We start from the raw sequence: 21,947 nt of genomic DNA on the forward strand, positions 1-21,947 counted from the left end.
ATTCTGGGCCTTCCATAGTGAAAAAAAAGGATGGCTGGCCACTTGACTGCACCATGGTAGCATTTCTTCTCTTTGGTAATGCTGAAGTTGCCTTCCACAAGAGTGTAACAGTAACTATGGGAGGCCATCTGCCTTGGAGAAGACAACCACTCACAGAGCTCTTCCAACATGTCAGAATTTACCCACTCAAGGACCCAAAGATGTCAGCCCTTCTGGTAAGACAGGAAAGAAACTGGCAGGAATTATGCCTTTCTCCACAGCTGGGTGTTGTCTTCTGGGTCAAATTTGCCAGGAATGAATTAATTCCGAAACCAGAATGGCTAGGATCTCATTTGTCTCCTGACAAGACAGATCAGAAATGCTACCTGACAGACTGCTCAGCACACTTATAGCTCAGTTTTAATTAACTAAGTGACCATATACAACCTATTGGATAAGATCACTGGAGACTGGAACTTGCCTCTTGGCTAGTTTCACAAGCGGGTTCCTATCGGATATAATCACTATCAGGTAGCGGGACTGGCTTCCCCTTGAGGAAATCCTAGAGCAGAGACTGTTCTCTGGTGTCCAAAAACAGACGGTGTTGCAACTGCTCTGCATCTGACACTTAAGTAAGGTCGATTAGGATGTGATACTCTATCGAAACAATGACATAGCTGCCATCAAGAAGCTGCAGGGTGAAGCACAAGGTGAAGCAGCTCAGATGAACTGAGTTTTGAATTAGGTGGAGAAAAGTCATTGGCATTTAACAACTTAAAGCATCTTGAACTTTATTTGAACACTCCATGTGGTGTATGAGACAAATGAAGAGAAGCCTATGAAGCTCAACTGAAGGCTTCATGGGAATTCACCTTGGTGTTTAAGATGCATATGGTTTCTGATCCCACATAAATAAAGTGTTTCAGTATGAACTAGAGAATTCCTCAGTGAGGAGATTCTAGGGACATGTCCCTTCTACTCAACTCAAACTGCTTGGGTAGATTGTTGAGTTGGCTGGCTGTGGAGTCACTCAGGCAGAAGGCATCGCACTCCATCACAGCACTGTGGGATGAGCTTGGCAAAGAGCCCCAGGTTTGGGCTGAAAACCATGTCTGTTGGAACCCTGTATTTTTAAAAATCACATCTCATGTGTCCTTAGAATAGACATATTCTTTTTTTTTTTAAGATTTTATTTATTTATTCATGAGAGACACAGAGATACAGAGAGAGAGAGAGGCAGAGAGAGAAGCAGGCTCCATGTAGGGAGCCTGACGTGGGACTCGATCCCGGGTCTCCAGGATCACACCCTGGGCTGAAGGCGACGCTAAACCACTGGGCCACCAGGGCTGCCCAGAATAGATACATTCTTAATGTTAAAACTTCTGGAGATCGTTTCACTGAATAACATGCATTTTGAAAGATTCTAAGAAGTAGATGGCCATACAATAGTATATGTATTGCTAGAAATTTAGATACATATGCACACACACACACATACACACCCATATACATACATATATATATATATATATGTTTTCTTTTCAGTCTAAGAGAAGGCCACCCTTGAATGCTCTCAAATTAAGCCCATGGGGCACTGAATGGGCATGAATAATTTACATAACTGTGTTGCGTGTAAACCAATCAAGCAAAACTTAAAGAATCAAATATTTTCAATAAGAATTTCTCATGAACTCTGGAGTTTATTAGAGAGGTAGCTAGATGATTGAAACTATGGGAAATCACACTGTATGAGGAAAGTTAAAGGATATAAGAATGCTTAAATCAAGGAGAGGAAGCTTTCTGGTTGTAGGGCTCTGGGGATTTCTGCTAACTCCTAATAGATTTGGGTTCTCTCTTAGAATCTCAATGTACAAAGTATTGCTTTTCTAATACAAATGTGCAAAATGACAAAGAGTATGTTATGGGAAATCCAGTCTTGTACTTAGCATAATCAGTGCCACTGGGCATGTTAGAAAAAGCTGGCCCTTCTTCAAGGCACAGCCATCTGCCAGGAAATTGTAATAATAAATATTCAAATCCAGGATGACCACAAAAATGAATGATGTCCCTAAAGCGGGCAGTGCCAAATCTTGCTCGTTACCCTTGAGAAGTTCCAGAGGAATAACTAGAGTAAGTATACTCTCCTCTTCAATAGGAAGGAAGGGAAATCCTGCCAGTCCAGGTGATCACCCTGATGCTACATAAAAATACTGGACAAATCCTGGGCACAGAGTGGAGAAGCAGCAGCCGATGTGAGGTGATAAGAAGTTGGGGGTGAGGGGGGGAAACAAGTATGGAGGACTGAAGAAATGTTCCACAGATGCATTAAATTAAAACTAGCATCACAATCACCTCCTACGTGTCTGCTGGCATCATCTCTGGCTTGTGCCATCATCTCTGGCTTCCTGAGAGAGACCACAAAGGAAGAGAAAATCTGTTGTGACTAGAGATTATAAACAGGAGAAAACTTGCTGAGCCAGGACGCTGGCCAGACTATGTATAGCAGAGTCATTCCTTTCACCAGGAGCTCCTCTGGGTGCTAGCTACAAACCAAAAATTAGCATTTCTTTGCAAAGGGAACATTTTTGTTGCACTGTCATAAGTACCTCCGGATTCACTGATCCGGGGCCTAATTTACCATTGTACATGAACACCATAAATGTAATATGTTTGCATTATTTTTAGCAGCAAACGGGGATTTCTAAGAAATTATTTGTACTTAGGAAAGGTCAATGGAAAATTCGGCTATAAATGGAAAAAGCACTCACATAGAAATGATCTAAGCCCCGAGGTCATAAGACTAATAATTGCTACATTGTTAAAAGAACCAAAATCACAGTCAGAATTTAAAAATCTTCAGCTAAAAACAGCGATGGGGGTGGGGTGGGAGGGGGGAATGCACCCATCTCATTCAGCTTCTTTCCCTTTTCCAGACACATTAGAGGATAAAAGCAGTGGGATGAGAGGAGGTAAAGAGAATGTAGCAGTGGTTACTTGATTTTTAGAGGCTCAGTGAAAGGGAAGGTAATGGAGAAGAGTGGGAAACAGTAAAAGTCCCTGAGAGTTCATGCACAACACATAATGAATTTATTTCCTAAATAACCTGCTACATTAAAATAAAATTATGTATATTGAATTGCAGTGTCTGGAACAAGATCTCCAAAAAATTATTTCTATATTAGCAAAGCAAGTCAACAAGCTTAATTACAATGCATCTGCTTTTATTTTTTTAATTTTTTTAAGATTTTACTTATTTATTCATAAATAAATAGGGAGAGGGAGAAGCAGACTCCCTGTGGGGAGCCCAATGTGGGACTCGATCCCAGGACTCCAGGATCATTCCCTGAGCCAAAGGCAGATGCTCAACCACTGAGCCACCCAGGTGCCCCAAAATGCATCTGCTTTTAAAGCCGATTAAATAGTTATATATATTTAAATTAGCCATCGAGGAAAACTCTCCTTTTACCCTTTTTTAACTGCCAATATGTACAACAATACCAAATACACTGAGATACATGGTTCAATAATAAATTAACACAGGTTAAGTCTCTTTATCATTGGGAATTCAATGAAAAAATATTTTATCTCACATAGAATGGAAATATTTTATGGAAATAGAAATATTTTATGAAATATGAAATAGGCAATATTTCTTTTTCTCACTAGATTGTTATAACTGGATTAAAGATAAATAAATGAGATTTTCTTTTTTTTTACTAAGCTATAGCTTAACAGAGTCCAATTTTCATTATATAGAAATTCAAGTTAGGGAAAATTCATTTACATAGTCACACGTTCAAATGTGTGGCTACTTCAATCTGTTTTTATAATTGGCAATGCAAATATTATAAAGCCATAATTATAATAATAAGCAATTTCATTAAAAACAATTTTAATGTTTTAAAACACAATGAGTAAATCAACATTTTATTTTTTTATTATTTTTTTAAATTAACATTTTAAATGGACCCTTTATTACCCAAGTTTATCCTTTCTAAGATGAAAATATGAGTATCGAGTATGATTCAGTGGCTCTATTACTTTCTGTCAGTAAGTCATGGAGATCTTAAAAATTCCTCCCTCGGCTGTAGTAATGTGCCAAAATTAATTAAGGCAAATGAACATTTTAAATGAATCTCTTCCTCTTAACTATTGTTTGAGTAATTGCCTATGCTTGACAAGGTATTTTGCATGAAATATCAACAATGTGATTGAATCATATAATTACAAACTCTTCAACCATAGTAACTAATAAATTATTGTCCTCTCATGGGAATATCTTCAGACATTTAAAATATTTATTATTGAGAAGTTCTATTGAACAATTATGGTATCTTTATAATTTCCTAAGACCTCAAATTTCTTCTAACTTTATGATTTGGCTATCTTAATTTTCATTGAAATATAATTGACATAGATCTTTGTTATATCTGGAGAAAGGACCTATTTATACCTATATTGCTATATCTATATCTATAACTATATCTATACATGTATTTTTTTTACCTTGTTTAGGAAAGTCTCATTTACTTAGCTATAAAGTCTAGCAATTCCAAACCTTGCTAGTCTCTATCCTGGACATAGAAGCAATTACTCTCCTATCTGTGGGGAAATGGAATGATTTTCAAAGATATTTTAATAGAATCCAGCTGTAATTCACTTTCTGAAATAAAGAGTAAAAAAATATCTGGTAGCCATGCAGGTGGTCATAAAACAAACTTAACAGAATATCCTTTCAATTAGAAACACAAGGTAGCATTCTTTAATTCTGCTACACTGCCAAAAACCTTTCTCACATTCACTCCATATGGGCTCATATTCCATAAGCAGTCTTTAGAAGGATGCATGTGTCACTGTCATCCTTGTTCTGGCCACATGCCTATATTGATATCCCCACGTGTTTAGGACCTGAAATTGTTCTGAAATTACGCCTACAAAATCAATGAGAGAGAAATGATTTTGTCCTATGGATGTTTCAGAAAGACTAAGTTCCCTCTCCTTTCTTCACCTTAAGAGGGACATTATTGCGCTTGACATGGAAAATACACATTGTCCACTGTCATCTAGGTAATTAATGCTTCTGGTTGGCTATTCGAACCTCCATGAATTTCCTGTCACTGGTGTCCCTTGTCACTGGCCTCACCCTTCCAGAAGCAAGACGGGAAAAGATGTATCTCTGTTGGCCTCTTGTTGCTTGGTTTGCTCCTTGTTAATTTTTTAAATTTGCTCATATCTTTGCATGACCCCTGAAAAACCTGAAAAGGTGCCTTTCAAAATTACTACCGTCTCTTATCTATCAACCGTGACAATACCTCCAGGTACTAGCAAAAATGGAGAATGGACAGCAAAGTAACTTTAGGCAGGACTTAAGGCAGTAGGAGAAGTCTGAGATGCACTACTGCTGACAAGAAACAGAGTGGAGAAAATGCAGTGCAAAAGGTTTCCAAGTATTAGGCTTAATAAATATTTAGCATCTCTTATCTAATCAACAGGTAGACACAAGGAAAACAAAGTAGTTTGGAAGACAAGATTATCTGTAATAGATGTCTTTTCTTTAAATAGGAAAGCAGGCATTCTCCCTAATATAGCTATTTGTTGAAAATGGCTTTGCTGCCTCTGGTACTAATTTACTAAAAAAAGGACTAAAGGCATACCTGAATAGACATGCATATTTGTGATAGATCCTGAAACACATTTGCTAAAGTTTGTTCTTAAAAATACTAAATTATTCTAGTAGAGGCTGAAATTTTCTGGAAATATCGTAACACTTTTGGTGATATCATGCCAATTATGAAATGATTAGTAACTAAAATTTTTACATCGCCTCCTAGGAATTTGGATTACAAATATATGAGAGGATATATTACCAAACAATAATGCATTGTCTTGTGTTAAATGAGGCGAAGAAAAAAACTAGAAGGCAAAAATTTTAAATAATGTTGTTGGTATACATGGAACACTGATATGAATAGGAATTATGGAAATGGGAACCATGATGCAATTTTCCAATTATTTTGGCTCATTACTGATAAGTAGTGAAATAATGTTTCATTGTTTCCACATTTCAGAATGTTCTGAAATACTGTCCATAGCAAGTGAAATTAGAACTGGACTAGCATTCAGGAAACTTTGCTGTATTACTAATTCAGGCACTAACTAACTTGAAAGACAACTTAAACTTTCCAGATCTTATTTTCTCATCTGTACAATTTAAGTTATAATGATTAAGACTCCAAATGGGTCCGTTTTAGAGAATTTACCAACCCTCTGCATTTAAAAAAGTTTGCAATGCATATTCCTTGAAAAATGATCCATTTTTTTATGAGTTGGAATCACAAGATTGACAAAGAAGTGTAGGACTCCTCTAAGTCTAACAACTACAGGACTAGGAGCTTGCTAAATTTCCTTTTTCATCTTATATACATTACTAAATTTTACATCAAATATAATAGTTATGTATTCACCACATGAAAACCAATGTGTAACATATTTGCACATCCATAGCAATGTATACATTTATATGAAAGCATAAAAAACTTCAAATTTTAATTTTAATTGCAGGTCAGTTTTCACAGTTGAAATAATTTTTAAATGCAAAAATAATTTTCGTTATAATCACTGATTACCTATCAAGGTTGGAAGCCATTTTAGTGTAAGTAAGATCTTATTCTGAACTAGAGGTGCAATCAATTTTTGTCTGGGATCTGTATGACTCGGAGTCCCATTTGAAAATCAAGACCTATGGAAATCAAATATATGTATGTCTACCAATAAAAAGGTCATCTTAATGAATTTCTCCAACAAATATTAATTAAATGCTCATTATTTGGCAGACACTGTGGTAGGCGCTAATTTTGCTGTGATAACTGAAACATTCTCTGCCTTCAGCTGAGTAAGATAAATGACTTCACTTAAAACCTTAATTAACCTGATGAAAGAAATTGAAAGAGACCCACAAATCATGAATATGAAACTATTCTGTATGAAAATATTAAGCCATGTTATTTACCCCCCCCCATTGGACCTCCAGTGCAAAAAGTAGAATTGGAGTTATCATAATAATCTTTAAGTTATGGCACATACTCATCATTGTTCATTAATGCATGAATGGCTTGATTTCATTAATTTACTTTCACATATACACACATATAATAAGCACTCATAAATCTCCTATTAAAAAAAAGCTAGGATTGAAACATACCTCCTACTCTGTACTCATTGCCTTGACATGCCCAAATGAAAGAAGTAGACATTAATGAAAAGTTAGATAAACTGACCAGTACTCAGAGACCCAGAAACAGGTCCATGTGTGTAGTCTGGTGTGTATTAATATGGCAAGTCATAGGGAAATTTTTGAATTATTCAATAAATAGAGCAGGGAATAGCTGCCCTTATAGATAAAAAAGAAAATCAGATCCCTACTTCACACTACATACAAAGACAATCAACTCTAGCTGGATTAAGAACATAAATTTCAAAATTAAAATTCTTACTCTTAGTAGAAAATATAGATGAATATCTTTTAGACATCGGAGTAGGAAATACTTCTTAAGTAAGATACCCCCCAAAAGATTTATTTAAAAGATGATTAATGTGAATATTTAAAATTAAGAATTGTACTTATGAAAGACATCTTGAAGACAAGTTATAACATAGGAGATGCAACGTAGGAAAACTATATACACCACCAGCAAAAAATTTAAAAGCAAGAATATATAAAGGGCGCATGGGTGGTTCAGTCGGTTAAGCATCTGACTCTTGATCTCAGCTCAGATCTCAATCATAAGATTGTGAGTTCAAGCCCATGTTGGGCTCCATGCTCAGCAGGAGACTACCTTAAAAAAAAGAATATATAAAAAATTTTAAATTTAAGCACAAATCAGTAAAACATGCATGAACAGATTTTTTTTACAGAAAAAAACCCATAATGGCCAATAATTACAAGAAGGAATATTAAACAACTTAGTGATCAATTAAATGCAAATGATGACTACAATGAGATACTATTTTGGCATATTCGATTGGTGTAAGTTTAAATATCTCCTATGTCAAGTTGGAGGTATTAGAAGTTGTAGATACACAACTTCTGTATTGTTTGTTGGGGTACAAACTGGAGCAACCAAGTTTTAAAATCGTTTGGCATTCTCTCCTAAAGTTGAAAATGTTTTATACTTTATGATCCAGAAATTCCAGATCTAGCTATGAACCCAAAAGAAGTCTTGGTCATGTGACAAGAAATGCAAGTATATTAATAGCACCTGGAAACAATTTAAATGTTCATCAATAAGAGAGTGAATTAATAAATGGTAGTATATTTACATAATGGAATATCATGCAACAGTCAAAATAAATGAACTACAGTAACACAATAAAGTACTATTGAATCTTAGGAGTATCCTAGTAAGAGGGTTCCCCTTTCTCCACATCCTCGCCAACATTTGTTGTTTCCTGACTTGTTAATTTTAGCCATTCTGACATGGATGGAACTGGAGGGTATTATGCTGAGTGAAATAAGTCAATCAGAGAAAGACAATTATTGTATGGTTTCACTCATATGTGGAATATAAGAAACAGTTCAGAGGATCATAGGGGAAGGGAGGGAAAACTTAATGGGAAGAAATCAGAGAGGGAGAAAAACCAGGAGAGATTCTTAGCTATAGGAAACAAACTGAGGATTCCTGGATTGGGAGATGAACATTAAGGAGGGGATATGCGATGTGATGAGCACTGGGTGTTACATGCAACTGATGAATTCTTGAACTCTACATCTGAAACTAACGGTGTACTATATGTTGGATAATTGACTTTAAACTAAATATTTTTTTAATTTTAAAATTTTTTAAAAAGGGATCATCATATTCAGGGAAAAAAGAACATTCCCCAAAGGTTTCAGGTGCACGATCTCTTTTTATAACATTTTAAACAAATACAATTAAAATAAATATATTTGAGGGGCACCTAGATGGCTCAGTCACTTAAGTGTCTGCCTTCAGCTTAGGTCATGATCTCAGGGTCCTGGGATGGAGCCCAGCAGCGTGGGCTCCCTGATCAGTGGGGAGTCTACTTCTGCCTCTCCCTCTGCTTCTCTCCTGCCTCCCGCTTATGCTCTCTCTCTCTCTCAAATAAATAAAATCTTAAATAAAAATAAAATAAATATATTTGAGGAAAATACACAGGCACTCAGACTATTTAAAAAGCAAGGAAATGATGAATACAAGATATAGTGGTCAGTAGTCAACCCTAAATCTTGTGTGAAAGAAAAAAGGAAAGAAAGAGAGAAGGAATGGAGGGAGAAAGTTAATCATTACCTTGCATATATTCGAATTATAGGTGATACTAATTTTCATGTTCTTTTCTATGTGCAAATCACACTCTAGGATAATAGCAAACTACTTAAAAATGACAATTTATAACAACATCCACTTTCAATGGCTTGTACAAATTAACTTTTCTACACATATGTTGGCAATACTGAAGCAAGAAAAGGTTCAATGACTTGTTCACTAAAAAAAAGTTGTCATCCATGGTGCCAAAAATAGAAATTCCCATTTCCAGTTCCATGATCTCAACAGAAGACAGGATGTTCACTTTATCTAACTGATCTATAATACAACTTCTCTGAGGACTCTATTATTTTGAACTACTATGTAAGTACATGTAATTACAAGCTTCTGGAAATATGAGCTGTTTATTTTATCATTTGTTACAGCAAATAGAAAGCCTGAGCTGAGTATTTACCCAACAGTGATGCTAACAGCCTTCAGTGTCATTAGGGACTATTTGTGAGGGTCTGTTTAGATATCTTTAAGATCAACGACCCATTAAAGTCTAAGACGGTTCCTGCCACACAGACCCCATTCCTTGCTACCAGAAAGTGACATGTTGATGTTATAGACACTCCTCACATTGTTAAAAATGTCTTTCCTGAGAAAGCTGCAGAAGTATAACTTAAGTTTAAAAATTCTGTGTCCCGTGAGTTAGTCATTCTGTTTTTGCAATTTCCTATAAAATTATAGATTATATTCTTCAAAAAACTCAATAAAATGAGTCCATTTATTTTTCTTATTATTTTTATCACTTTAAAAATCTTCATAGAATCTGTCTTCCCTACCCCAACAATACAGTCTCGCATAGTCAACATATTCCCAGCATCCACACATGCTCAGCCTTACATAAATTCCTTTTCTTTTATTCGAAGAAAAACATGGGTTACTTGCTATGTAGCTATAGATTCATAGAATTGGAAGGCTCTTAGAGATGGAGACCAACCAGTCAAGTAGTGTATTTCAGCTGATACCAGAATCCTTTACTAGGGAGTAGTCTTCATCTTCTGAGAAGTGGGGTGGGAGCAATATACCATGGGCCCTTTTGGGAGTCTGATTAAGTTATGGTGGTATCCCAAAAAAAATACGGTCATATGTATAAGTGCACATACTACTTTTTGCCTTGTACACTGCATTATTTTATTAAGATTATGTGACTCTTTTTTTTTTTTGTAAAAATTAAGAAGAAAAGTTTCCTGGAAAAAAAAATAACTCCAAATTACCCAAATCATATAAAAAGAAGAAAACTCTGTGCCTGCTTAAAATATATTTCAACGAGAAGCCTGTTTGATTTGGAAGAAGTCAAAATTTGGAGTGATCTTACACATGGAAATATTTATGTCATTTTTAGTATTCAATAAATTTTGAGTCTGTTTTAATACCAGCAAGGGCTCAAAGTTGCAGCTCATATCACTTTCAAGAGCAAACAGAATCAAACTCTCTTACAGCAGAATAAACTTGTGTCATGACACCTGAGCTTTCTTTAAGACACTCCAAGTTGAATTTAGGTCCCACCAAATCTTTTGTCCTTAAGGCAAATGAAGTTATTTTTGGAAAGGTTGGCATCAACGATGCTGCCTCTGTCAGCAAAGAAAGACATTTGAAATCCTTTTTCAATTTAAATCATCTAAGCAGAAATAACCTTTAAAAGAGTTTTGCAGTCTTTCCAGTTGCTATTGTTCTTTCCCATGGTTAAACTGACAAGGCGTTCTCATTTTCAACTCGCTTTCCCCTCACATATATCCTTCCTTCAGCCCTAGAAAGGTCACAAGTTTTCAGCTCTAATTTCTCCTTCCAAAATGGCAGGCGTTTCTAGCAGCGATCATACATACATCTGGAATCTGATGACCAGCCTCCTTCTTACAGACATTTTAGACTTCACTACAAGAAAGTCTAGCCACAAATGAACCTCTCTTGTCAAACTGTTCTAAGATACAACAGAAAATAAATCAGATACTTAAAAATATGAATAGATAAAGTGAAATTTCTGACACAAGTTCAACCAACTGCATTAACAACGTATCCTCTGGAAAGCCAAAAAAACTTTTGACAGGAAAAAGAACACAGTTTGCTCCATTTCTAAATAAAAACTTGAAAACATAGGTTTTAGGCTATGGCTCTGAAATGATTGGGCCACTTTTCACAAAGCAGGGAGAGCATCTTTTAGGATAATTGTTGGAGTCTTTGACACTAATGCATGCTGATGTTAAAAGTAATAAATCTCCCTAAAAAGTCAAAAGCTCTGTCTTCTTCACCAGAGTAATCAGGCTGAATGTTGGACCCAGAAACTCCATATGTATTCCACATGGATACTGAAGAAGAAGAGTTTTCTTCTATTAGGAGTTTTGCAGAACAAAGAAACTTTTTACCTTTGGAACAACTTGGTCTTTAAAATATCCATGGGGTCTCTCTCTCTCTCTCTCTCTCACACACACACACACACACACACACACACAACAATAGGACCATCAGCACTCATATGATATATAAAAATAGAGCTTTCCTGAACAATCATAGTTTTCACCAACTTCATGCCAAGGAGGAATAGCACAACTGCTATATTCACCATAACAGGCTTCAAAATATTAGCAAAATGTCACAGTTCAGGAGTAGGTTATATCAAATGAACAGAGGCACTCTTAAATTTTTGCTGTTCTTGTATTTCTGAGCAACCCACCAGTTCAAAACGTTTCTAGAGTAAATGATTTGATCAAGCTTTTCTCCAATTATTTATGGTTCCTTATGCTTGGAGACGTGTCAAGACACGCTGGGACAAATATAAAGCTCTGGTAAAGAAAATAAAAATTCTATATTGTGCGAATGTATTTTCAGGATGCTCAGAAATAAGCTTTACTGACTTCAGGCTCTTCTTGGCAGGAGACTTATCACACAAGAAACAATCTGGCTTTTGTGTCCTATCACATTTGGCAGTGCAAATAAAATCAAGAGAAATGTAAGAGCCATCAAGCTTGCTTTCTTTTGTCATCTGCCAACTTAAGCTAAATTCAATATGAACAGAAAGAGATACGTGTAAACATATGTCAGATACATTTTTGTTAATTCCCATGAATGTAATACTATTCTAGATGCCATTATGTAACAGATTGATAATTTTACATAATCAATCCATGCAATTCTATCCATGTTTAAAGTAAAACATTAAAAACATAATTTTCCATAAAAATTTTGCACATAAATGGAAGGGAACAAAAATAGACCATATAAATATAAATTTTACAATTTATATATACTTCTATATAAGTATATGCATTATCAAAGCATATAAACATATTTGCCTTTACTTCACCTACAACATGAAGTTCATATATGACATAAAGTTAAAAACTCTTGTGCAAAAATGATCAAGTACGACCACCTAACCTCTGCTATTGTTACAGGAAGCTTCTTATGTTTTAAGTGAGCTCACTCAGTGCTGGTTATTGCTAGTTATTTGTATTCTTCCTACTTTTCACCCAATGGTCTACATTGGTTACCTCCCTTTTGCTTCCTCCTACCAAATAATAAATGACAAATACATTACACACTATTTTTTTCTTTTGTGGTTAACTATCACCAAGTCCTTAACTTCCTGTAGAATGACAAGGTTTCCAGAGTCCTTATTACACTGGTTTATTCTAAATCCACTTGAGAGTGTCAGCATCTTTTTTTTTTTTTTTAATGTGAGCCTCCTATTGAGAAAAAAATTCTACATTTCTCTGGATGATTGATCACTAAAAACTATTATTCCCTGTATTTATAACTAATATTTCTATTAGAACACAGTAACATTTTCTTGTATTGTCGCTAAAACCACTGACATTTTCACCAGAGTAGCCACCATTTCTTACCTACCTACTCTTTTACCTAGGCACTGTGTTAGTCAAGGTATCTTACACTTTTTCATCTCATCTGATTGAATCTTCCCAACAGTCCCATAAAGTTGTTATTGTCACATTTTATGTTGAAAGAAAGGTATATAAAACCAAGAGCACAGAAGTTAAGTAAAGAGCACAAGATCATATAATTAAATGGCTAAGCAAGGATTCAAGCGCAGGTTGTCAGAATTCATTGTCAGTGTTCTTTATGACTCCACGTTCCTGCCATTTTTCCATTTCACAATGCAAGGCCTGCCGTCCTTCATTCTTTCCTTCCCATCATTTTCTTTCTTCCTTTCTTGTCTGATTCCTTCCCTCTACCTCTCCCCTTTCCACCTCTTTTCTTTCCACACTCCTTTCCTCCCAACTCTCTTTTCACCTTCTATGGATCCTCACACTTCATCTCATCTTGTCAGTATTGATCCACATATATGTGGATCATTGTACCCACCATTAGATTCCTCATAAAGCTGATTACACTTGCTGTCCATACTTTGATCCACACAGTAGAACAGCACTGAAAACAAACACATCTGCCCATAACGGTATGGCCCATATGATTGTGGCATTAGGGTACAATGGCTCCATTTATTTTGTTTTCATGATTAATGTTGGGGCAATGAATAAGTCTATTAGTCTTATGGGCATTTTTAGATCTCATCTATAGAAACTAACATTTCTCTTATCCATTTCCTGACTTACCAACACCTCTACCTAGCGATAATTTGGGAGTCTAGTCTTTAATTACAATAGCATCCGTTCATTGTGTAACCATTGGATGCTGTATACTCACTCTGTGACTTTACATACATGATCTCTATCAGAATCACTTCAACATTGATGGTATCATTCCTTCAGTAAAAACTGACAAACTATTAGAGATGTCCGAAGTAAGTAGAAAAGTTGGGATTTAAACACTGGTGGACTTGACTACAACACTGCTCTAATAATGCTGCTGCTCCCCTTGATCTGAAAAAAAGGCTTCACGGTGACATTTAACATATTACTGGTGGGAGGGATTGTGATGGTAATTTCCTAATCTATAGATCCCTTCAGGGAAAGAATATCACCAGCGTCTAAGAGCAGCTGAATAGCAGACTCATACATTCTAAATATTTCTTCTGAGTGGCTTACAGCTTTACATATATAAAACAAAGAAATCCTTTTATAAAGCAACAGTGTAAGACTTAGATGGGGTGGGAGGTGCTGCTGCTGGAGGGTTAATGAGCTCCATCTTCAGGGAGGAAAAATAAATGAGAATAGGAGCAAATGGAAAATAACCTAGAAGCAAAATCTATGACCTGAGTCTCTCAATTTTTAAAATGTATGAGCCACCCAATGGGCATGGGTACGTATATTGGTTATCAATTTCATATAGTTTTAAGAAGATTTACCATAGCTTACTGAAAATAACAACATAGACTTTAAAAATTAATTTTGTTTTACAGCAGTTAAAGGGTTGCTTGCTACTGCTTATAACCTTTCCTCAAGCTAAATTTGGCTTGATGGCTGTGTATTATCAGCCAGGATTGCCTGAATTATGTTTTGGCACTATAACCCCAATATCCTAGAGGCTTAGAGTCACAAAGGTGTATTTCTTGCTCAGGCTACATGTTCCTAAAAGGTTGGCTAAAGCCTGTATTTCTCATTTTCTCACTCTGCAGCCCAGGCTGATTGAGCCTTTATCAGATAAAACATCAGCAGTCACATGGCAAAGGGGAAGGAACACAACGTATAGTGCACTGATTCAAAGGCTTCACCAAGGCAATGGCACACATCACTTCCACTCATATTTTCTTAGCCAAAGCAGTTGTCATAACCACATCATGCTTGAAGGAGGATGGGGAAATCCAACTGTAACATGTGCTAAGGAGGAGAGCAGAACTGGAACGTTTTCCAACAATCCTACTGACTATCACAGAATGATTCCATATGGAGTTGGGTTCTTTTCTTAATCTACAGTTCTACTACGTTAGGGCATACTAACACACACATCTGGTGATTGGCCAAGGAAGGCAGTTTTTGGTGACTATGTCACTCAGTTCTGCATTTTTGGTTCTAACATGGGAGCAAGTCCTCACCACAGACCACTCTCAGCAGCATATCAAACACCAGATCAATGAGCATATCCACCCTGGAAAGCAGGAAGCCTGAATGTTGTAAAACTTAGAAGATGATGGTGGTAAATAAATAAACTCTGTTTTTTATTACTTTAGTTTCAGAAAGTTCTTTGAATTTTGTTGCAGAAATTGGATGTCCTCTTAAAATATGACCACTCATACACTATTGATTTCTTTCTCCGAGGCACAAAGGATATGAAGTGTCAGGAAAAAGTTCATCTCTTGGCAACAGAGCTATTTGAATTCAACTGAAGTTCACCAGTCACTTCTCATAGGAAATTCTCTTTTCCAAAGTCAATGTTGTATCCTCTCCATTTCAACCTATAGATTTCCTTGTATTTCCATTTATAAACTTTGGTTATTCAACACAAATAATAGACCGAGGAACTAAAACTTGAAGATGTCACTTAAAATCCCAGAAATGGTCCTTACTGGGAATACTGGGATCATAGTATTTTTTTATTTCATCTCTCATCCAAAAACTTCTGTGAACTTTCTCCTGTCAGCTGGTACCTCTCTGTATGGGAAAGCAGACTCACGTGTCAGTCCATTTATCTGCCACGTACTTCAAACTTACTTGCACAGAATATGTGCAATTTAATTATGGATCAGGTCCTTTTGAGATTCTTCAGCAAGACAACACAACATCAAGGTAAGGGTTGCCAAGTACTATCTGTATTCTGTGGCTAAAGCTGTGTGTGCATTGGCATTCAAGTGAAACTCATTTATGAATAAATCAATGCCTTTTTTCGTTGTATACATAAGTGGTCTTGCTTCAGTACTGAGCTCATCATGATTTTTTGTCTATCTTTATTGCAGATTATGGAAGAATAGTTAAGAAGGGGAAACATCTAATCTCTTTCAGTCATTCATTTTCAATAAAAAACAAAATAAAATTTCATAGACCATTCTTCCCATCTTAGTGCAGCCCATAGGCCAGGAGCTGAGTCAGTAGTTGCATCCAAATGTAAGGCAAAACATGGGATTGTAACAATAACTACCATTACACTTGTGTAAGGCAATTTGGTAACTGTCCTGCTTTTTTTTTTTTCTTTTTTTTTTTTTGAGCGTAACTTGGGTTTTTCAGTCTTGCTGACAATGACCTTTACCTGCTTCTGCTCTGCCAAAATGCAACTAAGAATGACACCCCTGTAGTCCTTCGTCTTTTCTCTACCTGTCATGACAAATTCATAGCTTTCACATATTCCTGAAAACACAAACAATTTAACCAGAGATTCCAAGCATAATTTTAATAAGAAACCACAAGTTCAAAGTTTTATGCCAGCATAATAGCCAGAACCCAAGAGACCAGGAGGGAAAGGATCTTTAACTCAAAAAAAACTTTAATTTTCAGGTATTTGTTGTTGTACATCGTCACACTTCTAGCTGCACCTTTCTTTACTGGCTTGTGAATTCACCTGTCTGGCAACATGGATTCATATTTTATTGAAGAACTTTTCACTAGATGGAGATAGATACTATTCTCTGATTCAGAACTGAATACATACTGCTATTTTTACCATTACTTCCCAGTTAATGAAGAGGGACATAATGAGAATAACGAACATTTCACATGTAAATATGAACAATACCATAAAACTAGTGTGAAATAAGAGTCAAGATGAAGTGGTGAAAACAATCTCTATATAACATGCATTGTCCTTAAGGACAAAATTATTATAAGGACGTTACTATGAACCTAAACTTTATTAAAAGTTTATAAAATCTATAAAAATTTATGAAATGTAAGGTGGATAAATTATATCATCTTTTTCCCTCTGAAATTGTTGGACTGCCATAGTTCAGTTATAGATTTCCATGGATCAAGAATGATACATACAATATACTTTACCACAGACAGGGTTTGGAAAATACATTTATAATGCCAACACAATGTCTTCATATTTATTTTCTTTTTTTACTTTTATTCTCTTTTTGCTTAGCCAACTGCTTAAAGAAAAAGGTCTGTGCATTTATTTGAACAGATATCTACACCACATTTACATCTCCAAACCCAATCTCTCCGCCAAAATCTAGACTCAGGGACCTGCTAGACTCTCTCCTTGGATGTCTGAAAAGCACCATCAACTTACTCTTGTGTACAACAGAGCTCTTGGACAGTCTAAATTCGGTCCAACTGCAAAGATTCCTATCTCATTATATGACCATTCATCTAGTTGTTCAAGCCAAAACCTAAAAGGTGATTCAGTTGTCTCTCTCATCCATGTATCCAATGCATCAACAACTCCTGTTTACTTGACCGTTTACTTGACTCTCAAATACACACACTGAATCTGACGACTTCTCACAACTTACACTGTTATCATGCAAGCTGCTACCAGCAAGTCTCTCTCTTGACCTGCTCATTACTTTTTTTAATGAACTCTCTTGTTCCTTCTTTTGCCCATACACTTGTATTCTCATAGCAGTCCGAAGGACCTTCTAAAAATCTAATCAGGTCAGGGCAAAACTCTCCAACAGCTTTCTCCCATGCTTAGAATGAAATTCAATGTCCCAACCATGGCACGTAAGGCCTTACGTGATCTGCTCTCTGGCTGCCTCTGGGAAGTCTACCTTGCTTTACTTCACTGCAGACATTCTGGCTTTTGGGATATTCCTTCCTTGTACTAAGATCCATCTTGGTTTTTGCACTTGTGATTTCTTCTGCCTGGAAAGCTATACCCCCACTTATTATATTTGTGGCATGTTCGATTACTTCAACTAGGTTATTTTCTTATCACTCCAACTTAATAGAGCTTTACTCCTACTTCCCCTAATCCTGCTTTATTTATTTCCACAGTTTTGTCACCCTCTGACATTGTATTGCATATTTATTTAATAATTTTCTCACTGGAATGTAAATTCAATGGAGGTAGAGACTTTGCGTTGATCACATGCACATTCCCAGTGAGCAGCATTATAATGTGGCCTATCTTTCAGTTCTGTGGAAAGTAAAAGAGATGATAGATTATCTAAAAATGAAAAATCGGCCATTGAATCTCGGAGGAGTAGCACTCTGTGAAGGAAGAAAAGAGTGTGGAGGGGATTTAACCTTGATCTACAGAATTACTACAGGAATTTAACTGAGAGTGGCCCGTGGGGGTTCAACATATCTACACTTTTCCCACTGAGCAGCTGGTGGCCAAGAATTCATACACTTTGAGAAATTTCTTTCAGCCTTTGGTTAAATTCATAGTTTAGAACTTGGAGACACAATTAGGGTTATGTACTTAAGTTGTGTTTATTATAAACAAAAATTAAACAGCAAACTTCATCTGATAAATATTTAGCACAAGCACAAAGTCAAATCTTAGTAAAATTCAAATCATACCCACACTGGATAGGCTACAGTTTAAATCTGCTGTGAAAGACGTTTTGTATGTTCCTATCTTAGTCACTTAGGTCTTTCCCACATGTGACTACTCACATATTAGCATTGTTGAGGTAAAAATTTGTGCACTGGCTACTGGTAGAATTGCAAAGAGGAAGGAAAGTCGGTAACAAGTATTGCTTGTCAAGTGTATGTCCTCTACTACAAAACTTTCCAGGGAGTCACTGGGTTCAACTGGCTTTGGAGAGGAGGACAGTAGATACTTTATTACTGCAGACTTCAAGCAGAGCAAATATGCTGGATTTATGGATTTTAGGTCCTAAATATGAATTCTTACTTAGTAACTGACGGGGAAGAAATGATGGGCTTACTTAGTATTATGTTATTCAAAAGACAATACAGTATATACCTCCCAAATGAACTCTTATGTAACCAGTTAAATTCATTAGTGGACTAGTCAATTCCACCACCAGTCAACACAACATTCAGTCATTTCTACACATTTGCTTTACAGTAGGCTTCTTGCAACCACTAGTGAGGAAAGCATTACAAAGAGTTGTTAGAAGGGCATATCAGTCTGTTCAGAAATTTTCCATTATAGCCCTAGACAGTAATGTTTGGATAACTATGACATTAGTTCATAGGAGGGTTCTCTTCCAGATTGATTTAAGATTCAGTTGAGTGTTCTTTTAGAGAAAGCTCAACCATCACTAATTATGACTATTTTGAATTTCCATATGACTTCATGCAGCCACTAAATAACTCAGACTACAAGTAAGTAAGAGTTACCTGCTGAGGTACTGACCTCACTGGTACCATAAGGTCAACTTTTGGTTTTATACGAATGTATAAATCCTGACTGGATCTAATTTAAGAATTTAGCAGGCTAAATTATATTTTATCGTCTGTCCAAGGAGCTAAAAACAGAAAGCTTAGATATAGCTCCCATCTTAACTATTTCAACTGTTTGTGTGGAAAAGGCATGTTTTCTCTTCAGAAGACGTATGACTAAATATAGTTATTAAAATTTTAGTCTCATACCTCTCGAATAGCAGTACAAAACTCACTCTGAAGCACTTTTTTGAGGGATTGTAGCTTGTGCACTGGTACTTCTCCAGATTCCTGTAGCTTTTCCAGTAATTCAATTGCTCTGGCAACATCTGGGGAAAAAAAAATCCAAATAGAGAGATCTAGAGTCAACCATATCTCATCAGTGGAGTACCATCCTGCCAGGTGAATGGTGCAATGAAAAATAAGTGGAATGAATTGCAATATCACAACTTAAAATTCATAGCTTATTGATCTAATCTTTTGGTAAAAAGTAATTTCAATTTGTCCTACACAATTCACCACTGAATATGCTTTCTTTGATAACATTTCATGTATGTCACACAATCAGTTTGAATGTTCTTTCAGGAAAGAAGAGTAGGAAACCTACCTTTTATTGATACCCCAATAACCAAGTAAGTCTTGTCCATTTTATCTCTGAAATGTATTTTTTAGTCTGTTTCTTTCCCATACTACATTTATCACATCTGCAATTTTATACTAATTAATGTCATGATTTGATCAACATTCATTTCTTCCACTTATTGATAAACTCTCAAAGAGTAGGAACTTATCCAAGTTTGCCCACATTTGCATCCCCAGAGCTCGGTATAATACAGTGAATAATATTCAATGAATGCATGAATGAATGGGCTCTATCCATTTAACTGCTATTCTATTACTCTAAGCCCTCATTATCATCTCTCCTTTGTTCAAATAGAGTCATTTCTTCTCCTCTAGTTTTTTCATATGGTCCATGAGGTTATCTTCCTAAGGAATCTGGTCTTGTACCCAACTACCAGCTTCTAGGACAGTATTAAGCAAAAGAATTTTCAGTAACAATTAAGTTAAATGCTCCTCCTTTACTTGACAACATTTAAGGTTAATGTATCAGGAAACACTGTCTTTTATACCCATAGCTTTAAAATTCCCAGGGTGGTTTTGCAATGCCAAGAAAAAAATGTTATGAGGAAAGGCCATTTTAAAAATACTTATGGTGACCTCTTCTACCTGTTGTTGTAGTCAACAGCTCAGTGAAAAGTTACTTAGGTATTTATATATAAGATAAAGGTTTTCAGTTCCTAAGCGATTAGCTCCAGAAAGTATCCCTATCCTGTCACCAGATTATAAATTCATCTATCCATCCATCCATTCATCCATCTATCCATCCACTAATTTGTGTTCCTCTTAGACCAGGCACTAAGTCTAACAAAAAGAACAAGACACACTTCCTTTCTGAACTCACAATCAATATATAAAGAATATAACTGCATTATATATTATATAATATATTATATTATATAACTGCATTATATTATATTATAATCACTATCCCCTCAGAATTTAGGTGGGTTTGGCATACATGTATGTATATAATCAAAGAAAGTAACTAGTAAGTGTCTTTAATGGAGAGTCTCCCTTGAAGTATTGCCAACTGATTGCCAATCATGGCCCAACAAAACAAAAATCATGAAATCAACACAACACTGCCAGTTTGAAAAGTTGATCTCTTTGTACATACACTGGAAGTCACAGTAGTCAATTGGACAATACCAGCTATATCCACAATCAATAAGTCACCCATCTGAGAATTGTATGCATTTCCAACTGCACAGAAGACTCTACCTAAGATGCCCACAGGTATATGGAACTCTCAACATGTTAAAAACTGAGCTCATTATTTTTTTCTCTTCCCATATTCCATACTTCCATTAATAGCATCCCACCCAGCCTGTCTTCCAAGATAGACAATGGCATCATCCTTCACATTCACCCCCACATGCAGTTAGTCAGTGAGGGTTACATATTCTATCTCAAAAATGTCTTCTGAATGGAGCCCTTTTGCTTGATTATTTCAAAAAAGCCTTTATTATTTTTCACTCATAGTACTGGAACATCTCCCAACTATTCTTTTTTTTAAATATTTATTTATTCGTGTGTGTGGGGGGCGGGGGGTGGACAGAGACACAGGCAGAGGGAGAAGCAGGCTCCACGCAGGGAGCCAGATGTGGGACTTGATCTCAGGACCCCGGGACCATGCCCTGAGCCAAAGGCAGATGCTCAACCGCTGAGCCACCCAGCCCCCCCACCCCAACTGTTCTTTAAATTAGCCTTTTCTTGCTCATTCCATCCTCCACCTTGCTTCCAGGGTGACTATCCCGAATGATAAACCTCATTATTATACTGCCCCACATAACCCTTTAACCCTTTCTCTGGCTTCCCACTGCCTACAAGATGAAGTTCAGACCATGTAGGGCTACACACAAGGCCC

General features: G+C 36.2%; 1 protein-coding gene across 1 annotated transcript in view; it reads right to left on the reverse strand.

The window, feature by feature from the left end:
- The window catches only part of LIN7A (lin-7 homolog A, crumbs cell polarity complex component), a 124,100-nt gene that overhangs the window by 61,474 nt on the left and 40,679 nt on the right, over window positions 1–21,947 (reverse strand). The window contains exon 4 of the mRNA XM_038558536.1: window positions 19,670–19,788. Coding sequence (XP_038414464.1) covers window positions 19,670–19,788 — 119 coding nt within the window. The remainder of the gene's footprint in view (window positions 1–19,669; window positions 19,789–21,947) is intronic.

The sequence above is a fragment of the Canis lupus genome, chromosome 15 (genome assembly GCF_011100685.1).
Source record: "Canis lupus familiaris isolate Mischka breed German Shepherd chromosome 15, alternate assembly UU_Cfam_GSD_1.0, whole genome shotgun sequence".
In the NCBI taxonomy this organism is placed as follows: domain Eukaryota; kingdom Metazoa; phylum Chordata; class Mammalia; order Carnivora; family Canidae; genus Canis; species Canis lupus.